General features: G+C 48.2%; 4 protein-coding genes across 4 annotated transcripts; 2 read left to right on the top strand and 2 right to left on the bottom strand.

Moving 5' to 3' along the window:
- Positions 1–126: 126 nt before the first annotated feature.
- On the bottom strand, positions 127–4,142 carry B0J16DRAFT_343168 (uncharacterized protein). The gene is made up of 3 exons (XM_046127988.1): positions 3,938–4,142; positions 985–3,861; positions 127–931 (listed from the first exon to the last, which is right to left on the bottom strand). Exons 1-3 carry the CDS (start codon positions 4,015–4,017, stop codon positions 256–258), a joined length of 3,633 nt encoding a protein of 1,210 aa, XP_045983699.1. The 5' UTR covers positions 4,018–4,142; the 3' UTR covers positions 127–255.
- Positions 4,143–5,356: 1,214 nt separating this feature from the next.
- On the top strand, positions 5,357–6,429 carry B0J16DRAFT_415341 (uncharacterized protein). The gene has a single exon (XM_046133518.1). The coding sequence runs from the start codon at positions 5,570–5,572 to the stop codon at positions 6,233–6,235; it is 666 nt and encodes a 221-aa protein (XP_045983698.1). The 5' UTR covers positions 5,357–5,569; the 3' UTR covers positions 6,236–6,429.
- An 867-nt stretch (positions 6,430–7,296) lies between these two features.
- Positions 7,297–8,350, top strand: B0J16DRAFT_399947 (uncharacterized protein; the record flags this gene model as incomplete). The annotated part of the gene is made up of 1 exon (XM_046132478.1): positions 7,297–8,350. One exon carries the CDS (start codon positions 7,297–7,299, stop codon positions 8,173–8,175), a length of 879 nt encoding a protein of 292 aa, XP_045983697.1. The 3' UTR covers positions 8,176–8,350.
- Positions 8,351–8,571: 221 nt separating this feature from the next.
- Positions 8,572–11,531, bottom strand: B0J16DRAFT_343163 (Fusaric acid resistance protein-like-domain-containing protein). The gene is made up of 2 exons (XM_046127987.1): positions 9,892–11,531; positions 8,572–9,845 (listed from the first exon to the last, which is right to left on the bottom strand). Exons 1-2 carry the CDS (start codon positions 11,513–11,515, stop codon positions 8,665–8,667), a joined length of 2,805 nt encoding a protein of 934 aa, XP_045983696.1. The 5' UTR covers positions 11,516–11,531; the 3' UTR covers positions 8,572–8,664.
- Between the last annotated feature and the right edge of the window lie 111 nt (positions 11,532–11,642).

Here is an 11,642-nt window from a genome sequence, read left to right as displayed (position 1 = left end):
TAGTAAGAAAGACTAAACCTTACAATAGGGATATTTGTTATTAAAAAAAGTATTAAAGAATTAAAATACTTTGAAAAAAGCTTTCAGTGGTAAGCTGTTAGAGGTTACGTCAAACTCATTAAATATTAGTCTATTTAGAGATGATTTATAACTAGCGTGTATATAAATATTACATGTAATCTAAGAGTCATCAGTAACATAATCGTGTTCATCGTATATTGAACCATCATTAAAGCGTTAATTCCTTAGCCATGCTTATGTCTTTACAGACTCCAAAATACCCTTCTCTCTGAGTAACTCCCCCAAAACTTGAAGCTTGACAGGCTTGGCAAGAAACAAATCAAAGCCACTTCCGCGTGCCTCCTTTTGTGCCTCTTCCGTGGCTAGACCCGATACCGCAAATATCGGAACAGCCTTTTCAATCCCGTTCTTGCTTTCAAAAGCCCTAATCAATCTCGCCGCTTCAAAACCATTCATCACTGGCATTGAGATGTCTGACAGTATACATGCAAAGTCCCGTGGTGACTGCGTATACTTTTCCACTGCCTCCTTTCCGTTGAGAGCTTTGTCGTATCTGATTTGGAGTTTCTTCATGTACGCGATGAGGATTTTCAGGTTGATGTGATTATCTTCGACAAGCAACATTCTCGGGGCGTGGTTGTCCGGATCAACCGAGTCTTGCGCAGTCGGTGGTGATTTTGTCGGTGGTTGCACAGCGCCTTCACTTGCAGCAGCAGCAGGTGTGGCGCGGCTTGTGTCGTCTGGGTTCGGTTGTGGAGGAAACGAGTAGCTCGACTTGCTACTAGGCGTCGGGCTTGGATTGACCGCTGGTGGGCTAACAGGGACAGACGGGGCGGGACGAGGTTCCTCATCTTCTGCCCAACGACTGTAGGCGAGCGCCAAGGTCTTTGCGAGTTTTCGTGGACCGACCCTACATGATATGCTCGTTAGTCTTGAATGGTAAACAGTCAGTGGTCAACTTACGGCTGCGACACAAATTCGAAAACACCTTTCCAACCGGCCGCATAGGAATCCTTCGTTCTCCCGTAGGCGGCCAAGGCATCCTGACATATGACGACGTTTGGAATTAGAGCAAGCGAGTCCGTGTACTGGGTCGTAGCTGGTAACGAATGCTGTGTCCAGAGCATGAGATCTGGTTTTCTTGAATCGTCATCTTCCGCTAGCAGCTCAAGCTTCAACCATTCTTTGCAAATATGGTCCAACGTGTTCCGCAGGGCAGATTCGTGAGTAGAGCTAGACATGATCCGCACACGCAGTCCCGCCAGATCCTGGACTTGTTCATTGAACTTAGCTTGAACACCCAAGGAATTGGATGGAACTCCAGTCGATCTAGGCCTCTCGAGAGGAAGCAGAACAGTAACTGTTGTACCAACGCCGACTTGACTTTCAATCGATATTTGGCCTCTGAATTGTTTCACAATCTGTTTGACGAGGCTGAGTCCAATGCCGGTCCCTGGGGACAGATCATCCTCTTGACTGAAGGGCTTGAAAACCCCCCTCTGGAGATACTCCTGGCTAATACCTTTACCTGTGTCTTTGACCACGAAACAAACAACCTGTTCCGGCCTGCGGCGCCTAACAGCAGTGACTTGCTGCGTGAGCGAGATGGTGATAGTACCGGCGTTTGTGTATTTCAACGCGTTGCCAACAATGTTCATGACAATACGACGGACTGCACCTACATGGAAGCGGAATAGCCAATCGCACCCAGAGTCCAAAGAAAGAGAGACAGTTACTTTTCCGAAACTAAAAGTCGTATCCGTTGATTGAGTGACTCCAGGGCTGAGCTGGTCCATGGCTGCAAGATAGTCCGACGCTGTATTGGCTGTATTGTCTGCATGACGTGAAGTGCTGAATTGTTGACGAGAAATATGTTGGTTGATGGATTTGTGTTGAAAGTTGAACCCGGCAAAGACACTCTCGACCACATCCTCTACCAGTTCGTCAAGTGAATAATCGGTGACGAGAACCTTGCCAAACTGCTGCGACCCGGGTTTGCTGAAATGGCTCGTCAGTTGACCACCAGTAGCCTTGTTGTTTGAATTGGCGAAATTGTTAACTCTGGAATAATCGAGAAGATGATCTATCGTGTCGAGCAAAGTTCGCGAGCACGTCTCGATAGTGTGTGCGATGTTTGTCTGAAAAACGTCGAGTTTCGTATCGGCTATGAGCTCCGTGCTCAGCAGTACACCGTGAAGAGGAGACCGTAGTTCGTGGGAGAGAGATCCAAGGGCATCTGATTTAATCTTTGCAGATTGCAGAGCTTCAAGTCGTGCAATTTCAACTGCAGCAAGAGTTCCAAAGCCGCGCAAGTAGCTTAATTCACCCTGGACGGTAAAGGTGCGCATGGGAGTATTGGAATAAACTAGTCCGCTGGCACACCATCGTTCTTTTGTGGGATCCCAGACAGGGAAGAAGGCTACGCTGCGGGCGCCTGGAAATGCAGCGGAGATTATTCGACCTTCGCGCTGACGCGACAAAGGTTTCCTTTGCAGGTTTCTGTGTGGCGAAGACCGAGTGTCTCGTCCAGCTACTGTGCGACCACGTTCTGTCATTGGCGTCCAAGAGAACATGTCGTCAGACGATGAGTCGGATGTTTGAAGCTCCCCGTCAACAGTGAACAAGAAGACCTTGCCTTTGGGATATTGGTTCAACATCTTCTTCATGAACTTTTCACTGAGCGCTACCGAGCCCGCGGGAACTTGAGCATGGTCAATGCTGGAGTTTCTAGAAGTGGAATACCCCTTGATGTCACAAGTACGATCAACCTTGCCGTCATCTTGGGAATAGGGACTGTCTTCGCTGCTTGTCGAGGACGAGTGCCCGGCGGATCCAGGCTTGCCTCCTGCAGTGCTAGCCTTTTGAGCCCGATAGCTCGCCATGGTCGCGTCAAGAAACAGGCAGCCCTCAACTTCGACCGACTCTCTAATAATATTAGCAGCCCTTGAAAAGACATTTGCTTGGCTTCGGTTCTCCGACATGGTGTCTTTTGTGCGCTCGGCCAGAGTTGTCGGGGTACTAGGACGACGGGCTTGTCTTGACAATTCATCGTCTTCCAATGGCGGACCATCAGACGTGACACTCTCCATGTCGCTCTCCAAAGCCTGTTGCTTTACATTGAGATTCCCTTCGGTCGATGCAAGAATGTTTTCAAAGGCGGTGGTGTTTGATTCGTGACGCCAGCCGGTGAGTGTCGAACCGCCCTCGATAAAGGATCCTATGCCTCTGTTCATTCGTGCATTCCTCCTATTGACGGCTCTGAGGCTTTCCGTCTCGAGGTGGTCGGAGATGGCACAAGAAATGTCGCGCAATCGATCGCTGTTCACCTGGGTCCACGTGCGTGCAGACGTATTTACGACATGGTACACGCCGATATTGATGCCTCGTTTGGTGCGAATCGGGATAGCGGCGTAGGAAATGGCGTGGGAAGGACCCAGCATGGGGATAGCATAGCCCGGGAACCTGTCATCTTCTTCCAAGTTTGGTACGACGGTAACAGGGAGCACCGCATCATCCTGATGTTCGGGCGACTTGTTCAAGATGGTATGATCGCATGCATCATTGCCTCGACGAGCGGCGGTTCCGCAAAGTCGAAATGGCTCGTTGTATTCGTGGTTAGGTACCGAAGAGCGCAAATAGGTACCAGAAGTAGCTTCGGCTATGAAGTATTGATACTCGGAATCGAAAAGAGAAACAAAGGCTCGTTCTGCGCCGACGTGGTATATGCCAAGCTGGGTCAGGGCGGTCAAGATGGTACTGATAGACGAGAGGCGATCGGTCCCTTGGGTTGAACGTCGAAAGTCTTGGACGGCGTCAGAAAGTTGAAATGGAAGCCAGTATCTGTCAATTATCCGTCAGACTTTGTCGCCCGTGAAGAGGAGGAGAAGGGAGGGGTAAAGATGGATGCAATTCTCACCTAAAAGTTTCCCTCTCACGGACAGTTTCGGAAACAACCTTGAGAGGCGTTACAGGCCTGGGGATTGATTGGGCGGACATGACAAATTTGACAATGGCCCGGAATGTATCATGATGAAATTAATATGAAGAGGCGAAAAAGAACAAGAATTATTTTATTTGGACCCTGGGGACGAGAAAACAAACATGCGCTGTTGAGACCTGAGAGATTAGTGACATTGGATGGTCTAGACTCTCGGTAGAGCACCTACCTCCCACCACGCTATGGAACTTTTGCCGGGCACTGAATCTCCACTAACAAAAGTTACGTCACTCCTCGGTAATGTGAGGTTCCTGCCATCGAGAATTCCATGTTTAGGATCGGGGTTTGATCAACCAATCATATCGAGTACGGACCGCCTCCGGATCATCCCATTTTTTAATGCTTTGCTTTCGGGAATACAGTACAGCACCACAGGTGGCAAGAGTAGAAGGATAGGTAGTCCCTGATATACCGGTCCTTACTACCATCAGTTTTAAATATATCAAATAGCACGAGATACCTTTCTATATGTACCTACCTACAGAAGAGACTCGTTTTATTTTTGCAAGCTGAGCTGAACGCGATAAGCAGAAGCCCCACATAAGCTCTTACCTTGGACTCCGTTATCAGCCAAAAGCCGCCTGGAAACGTCCACCTTTTGCTCTTTCCTCATCACTGAGTAATGGAGAGATCATATTCTTGTCACCACCACCCACAGGCACTCTCTCTCTTCATGTACAGTATTTCCCAACTATTTACTTGAGCATAATCGAAAGACATTATATGTGCGAACGATACGTGTATCCAGGACCCTTAGTTCTGGGTCGTCATACTGGTGTCTAAACATAGGTCAAATGTGCCGCATAACACAAAATTGCAAAGACCTTCCACTGCAGATCGCAAAACGTGGTTTGATTGGAACGGATGGGAAGCCGATGAAAGGTGAGCCTCACGACAGGGAAGTTCGCGCCACGGCTGAAAGTTCTTTGTTCGAATAGCAGACAACGGCAATTGTACTCACTGTTTCAGATACATGGTTCTTCTCATAGCTGGCAGCATGGTTTCCTTTGTCTTCACCTTGCGGCAAGGCGGCTGACCATTCCCCTTTGGTAGAGCTTCTGTTGGGGAGTTACACAAGCTCCACATATGGTTCTAAGAGACGATGTATTCTGAAAAGGAACTCAGCTTGAGTCTCCAATGGTGGCTCTTTATCGTCATCTACAACTTGGTGTTGAGTCTTTGATAGTAGATATGAAAGCTAGCAAGTGACCGCAAGGAACGCTTCTGAGCGACGTTCCCTTTCTTCAACGATGATATGGCGTTTCGATCACTCTAGGCCTTTGGCCTGAGAATACAGTCCTTTGACTATTAATGTCATGAGGTTCATTCTAGAAGTGCGTTTAATTGAGTATATAATCGACCTCTCCCATCAGTCGTCTGTGCCAGTTTCTCAAAAGTGTCTCTGCAGATTACGTCTATCGGTCTATCGATCTATCACAATACCCATCACCAAATCCACAACTTATCAAGGCATAACAACTCGATGTTTCCCGACCCTATCTTTACTAAGACTCAAACCTCGTTTGCCTGTCTAAACGATCAACCGCAACCATGCTTGTTGAAACGCCCCAACAATTGGTCTCAGTCAACATCTACGTTGACGATTCCAACATCTCAATCGGAGGACGGTGCCATCCCGAAGGCAATTCCGATTGGGACTACGATATCAACCTCCTCAGTGACATCATCACCAGCGATTTACTCTACGCCGGCATCGATCCCTTCTACAGAACGTTCAGTTTCTATGGCGCAGATCTTCATCGCAATCATCATCTAAACCTCCTTCGGGCTTGCCGTTACCCCATTGTCGCGGCCTTCGACAGCCATCGCAACGGCCGCGGGAAGGAGAAGGCAGCTGACACTCGACTCACTGCCCACATGACCGAACGAATCATGAATGCCCACTTCTTTGGTGAACCTGCTTACTTTGTCGTGCTCTCTGGGGATGGCGATATGGTTCCTGCTGTCGAGATGGCTGTCAAGTATGGATTCCCGGTTTGTGTTTGGTCTTGGGAGGAAAGCCTTTCTGAGAAGTTGGCGGAGCTTGCAGCAGATCTAAAGAACAATGGCCTTGTAGAGATCCGATTGCTTGATCAGCATCTCGACGATATCACCTTGAACTGGGTCGAGCCTCGTGTTGCAGACGAGGAGGATGACGGTATCCGTTTCACGACAGAGTTGAGTGATGCGGAGGGAGAACCGGAAAGCCGCCATTGAGGCAGGCGATGATGTATGACGAAGGCAACAGAAAGGGCTGGGGGCTGGACCCTTTGCAGCCCTCCGAATGGGAGATCGAGGTTACGGATAGCGTGAGCTGAATGATTTGGATGCCGACGTGTTGCGAAGAAGAGCTATGTGCGAGATTTGACATTTCTTTTTGTATTCATGTATTGAGTTTTGTTTTTGTTTAGTACATCAGTTTATAGAATTTGCTCTTTTTCCTTTGCATATCGTTCTCACCTGTGAAGTATGATCAACGCTCAAACCCTCGTGTTGACCAGAGCCCAATATCCACCCTCTTGATAGACGCTCTTGTGCAACTCTGTCTGGAATGGACTGTGCGGAGCAAACATACCACCGTGAAACTCGGGAACACAGCCTCACGGAAGGATAGACGACACCTTGGCTTGACAGGAGCTGGCCAACAAAAAAGTCTATTATTGGAGCTACTTCTTCATGGTTACCAACGGTTGTGATACCGCTCCATGTTAAACTCACTGGACCCTTCGATGGACACGTGACGTCAAATGACAACTCAGAGAACGAGGGTCTGCAGTTGTACAAGCTGTGGCGCCTCCCGTTGGGTTCTTCTACAAATATCTACTTGTGACATCACTACCCTTCATCGTTTTGTCTCTTGACGAGGCATATTGTTTTTGAGCAGAGAGTAAGATAATAAATCACCCAAGAATAGAAATGTATCTGTCTCGGTTGAGTTCCGTCCGTTTGTTGGTATCCGATGATCGTGTAATGACGCTGGCAAGGGTTAGCTATTTGTGATTCCCGAGAGACGAGATCTACGCGTCTAACTCAAGAGCGTCCAATACATGCAATGGCCAGGGAGATGAAGCTATCACTACGAGATGTCTATACGGACCGAGATAACCTTCGCCCAGTAATGAGGACTGCCGAGCTATAAAGAACGAAGTCCCGCCTTCATATCCGAGGGTACATCCAGAACCTATATCCCAATTCAGTCTTACCCTCTCTACACGTTATACACCATCTTATCAATTCACAGGAAGACGCTGTACTTGTTACTCTTCATCATATCTACGATGTCCACCACTTCTAAATCTAGTGAATCTAGCGAATCTAGATACACTACACTCGAAGGCTTTTACAATGCATTCGTCTACGTAGATGAATCCAATCTCTGCATCCAAGGCGGCAAGGAGTGGGCCAAAAAGCACCCCGAATCGCCCAATCATCATCTCAAATGGCAGTACGACCTCAGTGTTCTTGAAAAATGCATTGGTGAAGGATTCGGATTCAACGACGATGAATTTGACATGGCCTTTCATCGCTACGGCTCAGATATCCAGCCCGTCAGTGACGAAGTTCGAGCTCGCTTGCGCCACGGCTGGGACGATATGACATTCAAACGAAGCCGATTCGACGGAAAGGAGAAACAAGTCGACACTAGTATCGTTGTCGATATGATCTACAATTCCACCATGTACATGTTTCTCGGCATTAGATGTCCCTTTGCGCTCGTTTCAGGAGATGCGGATATGATACCAGCTGCCGTGAGAGCTGCAGAATGTGGGTTCGATGTGCACATTTGGTCTTGGAGGGGATTTCTCTCTAGTGAATTTGGAGAAATATGGAACATAGAACGAGAAAAGGGAGCTCTCAAGGGCCCGGTTTCGCTTCACTATCTCGACGATCACCTGGATGATCTCACGATGGGATTCTCTAAGAAGAGCAGTGAGTCCACCTTCCCTGCAGTTCAGCGATGTAGGTGGCGGGAGTACTGTAACAAGAGAGGACGGTGTAACAGGCACCATACAGATGAGGAGAAGATTTTTTTTCTTCTAGGCAAAGCAAGGTCGCACGGAAGTACGGCTGGTGCGATTATGGGCAGGACTGCAGAAGATATTACTGCTCGTGGGCTCACAGTCTGGATGAGATTTTCTGTCCTATTTGTTAAATGACAGGCGATCATCATATGGATGGAGGCTCTGAGAGACGATCCATGTAGTCCATTTTTCCTTTATTTTCACATGGTGGGGGAATAGTTACTTGCTAATTTTGATAGCTACTGCACAATAATGTTTAATACTTCATTTATGCAGACATCAGCCTAGACAACTCTCAATAAAGCCTGCGTTGGAAACTGTAGACTGTGAACGAATGGTAAGAAGAAGAAGGAAGTAGGAGTTCTAGTCTTGTCCAATCAGCCCATTCTCACGATGGCGCGTGTCTCAACTTCTACGAAATGAGCTGATTATGAGACAACGGAATCTTTTACTATACCCATCTCAATCTTCTCACGCCACTGTGGCTTACGTGGAGTTGAGACATCATATTCTAACCTCTCTATAGTCAATTCCCCAAGTATCTTATATTTGCTCAGAACTATATAAAGGCCTACTATCTACAGTTATCTACAGTTATCCACTAGTGAAAGCCATCTCTAAACATTACTGCAAAAGCCGGGTATCCTCATCCAAAACACCAAAAAGACTCCCAATCTCCTTCCCCACCATCCTCAACTCATCTGCCACCTGCCCCGTAACAAGAGCATAAGCATAAAGCAGCGCATAATCCCTCTCCTCAACCAACACCCCATCCCCACTCCCAAGCCCTCCATGATGCTCCTTTCTAAACTCAAAGATCTTACTCAACAAATTCTCCCTCGCAGAGACAATACTCCCCGTAGCATCAGCAAAGGGATACTCCAACATAGTAGAACTAGCAACAACCTGGAAGGCCTGACAGATATGATCACAAAGAATGGCTCTTTCCCTCGCAGTATGACTTAACAGTGCTTTTTCACCTTCTGTAAGATGCCCCTTTCGACATGCTACGAGACTCATGTTATAAAAGCTGTCAAGAATTCTCATCGTGCCTTTAAGAACACGTCCGTAAACATCCATGGGGAACGGTCCACGGAGCTCAAATTCTGACGCAGCGGACATTCGCAAACTGTCGAGGTTGGCCGCGTATCGTTGTAAGGCGGCTTGTTCGCCAGATTTGAGGTAGCTTTGGGATCCTTCGCTGCGGAAGAGGACGGTTAGTGGACCGCGTTTCCAGATGAGGCCCATTTGGAGATGGAGCACTGAGAGACTTTCTTTGAACTTTCGACGAGCGGAGATTGGCCATATTACGCGGCAGATGACGAGACCCCAGATTATGCCTGCGGTAACGGCTATGGCTCTTCGTTTGGCGATTTCAATGATATCGGGTTGTTCGAAAACTGAATCGTCGGTGTCGTATCCGTCGGCCCTCCTTTTAACTCTATAGGCGTATAAAGTTGAGACGTTGTAGGCTAGAAGACTGATTCGTCCGAAAGAGGCTTTTCCGTGTTGGATGACAAGATAGAAGTTGATGAAGCTTGTGAGCCAGCCGAGCGGTATGAGAGCCAAAGCATAGCCGTGACTGATCTTCCAGTTGACGATCGAAAACAAAGCTCCGAATAACGTTCCGATGAATCGGGCTAGACTGACGGTGTTGGAAGCGCCGACCGTGAAACTGCATACGATGATGAAAGACAGGAGTCCCCATTCACCGCGCCATTCGGTGTACAGTTCTCTCGTCTCTTTGAGAAAGGCGAGCATTGCCCATAGAGCTGCACCAATACCGACTTTGAGGCCGAACTGGACTGTATCAAGTTAGATAAGCAGGAGCAATACGGGAGATGGACTCACTATCATCTCGCGCCATTTTCTTAAAAAGCGCCGAGACATTCCTCCAGAACCAAGCCAGTATCTTATTCAAGTCAGGCGCATGATACCACGTCCTCACATCCACAGGCGTAGGAACATTCGCAGAGCTTTCCGCTACACTCATCCCACTCACGGATCTCTGCCTACTGCGCATCAACATATCCGCCTCAGCAGACTCAAACAACCTAATAGCTTTATTGAGGTCTTGCTCATTGTTCTTCCACCAGATTAACCACCTCCAACTTCGACTCTTATGGATGACGACGTACTGCAGATCATCTAGAACATCGAGATACTGCAGTACATCTTCTCCAAAGGACTGTAGACTAAATGTGAAATGTCCGCAAGCGGCGGCTACCTCTTCAAGATTCGCTCGAGTTGTGAAATCGGATGAGGCCATGTTTTCAATCCGTTCGTAGAGTCCATGAAGGGCATCTGAGCGCGCTTCGTCGAATGTATCCAGCGAGTCCATTAGATTCCGGCGCAAGTCTTCGTCGACGTTGATCTCGTAGTGGGGCGGCTGTCCAAATTGTGGCTCGTGGAGAATCCGGCAGAGGTTCTGTCGTACAGTTGACATGGTCATTGCTATCGACTCGTTAAAGTGCTCGAATAGTTCCCGTGCCGTATTCGGCGTACTGATCCCATCCGCATCCGGGCTGAGTGGCTTGGGATGTTTCAGTTGCTCGAGTTGGGTATTCGTCGCGTTCCTCAATCCACCCAAAGCTTGCGAAAGAGTCTCCATGGATCGCGCGACAGACTGCTCATGTTCGTATATCGCTTCGTGACCAAGGAAGTAATGCTCGAATTTGGCTTCTCTCATGTCCTTCATCATCTGGGCGTAGGACTTCGAGTAGTGCGTCGAGGCAGCCGTGAAACCATCAGACACTAAGCATTCTTCGGATCCGCTGAGGAAGCTGTTGGTGATCATGTAGAGCATGTCGCCCAAAGGAATCGAAACGCGATTCATCGTTTCTCGGAGTGATGCTCGAGCGGAGGTTCGCCAAAGAAACACGTTGACCAGCGTCGTCGTTGTGATGCCCATGACCAACATTTTAAAAACCTGCAGTACCTTCTCATTTGAAAAGACGTTCGACATGACGTGATTCTCTTTCGTAACGACACCAATAATAGCCAGCGAAGCAAGTGTCGTTCCAACATTGACGAGCGGATTCAGCATCCTCTGCTTAACCCATCCCATGAAGCCAAACCCACCACCAATAAACACCACAACAACCAAAACATGCGACAGCGTCGCCAAATGCATCGTTGACCCAAAGAATACCGACGTAACCATCGAAAGCACCGAAATGACCTCAGCATAAGCCACAGCCACAATGGCGATAAGAATAGCCTCAATCATAGACCCCGTCGACCTCGCAGGGTGGAAATAAACCGTAATAGTAGCGACGACATGTTTACCCTCGGGCTTGCCAAGAAAATTCGCGACAAAGGGTACGAAAGTGGCGAGGCTGGCGATGGTGTAGGCGATGGTGCATTTCAGGACGCCTCGCCCATTGGGGGTGTCGAGCCATCTTTGACAGCGGGCCGAAAAGTCCAGGATGCCATCTTTAACGGTTTCGATGAGTCGGGGCATTTCATTGTTCATGACATGTTGATGGAAGATTAAAGGCTAATTCCGTAGCTCCCGGTTGGTCGTCAGCTTGTGAGGTTGGGGGTCATGTGATTGGCTGGATTGACGACATCCATATTAGTCATAAAATTCAACTCCATAT

Source organism: Fusarium flagelliforme (assembly GCF_020744385.1).
Source record: "Fusarium flagelliforme strain FIESC 12 MPI-CAGE-AA-0113 chromosome Unknown B0J16scaffold_4, whole genome shotgun sequence".
Classification (NCBI taxonomy): Eukaryota; Fungi; Ascomycota; class Sordariomycetes; order Hypocreales; family Nectriaceae; genus Fusarium; species Fusarium flagelliforme.
This window is presented reverse-complemented; position numbering and strand designations above follow the sequence as displayed.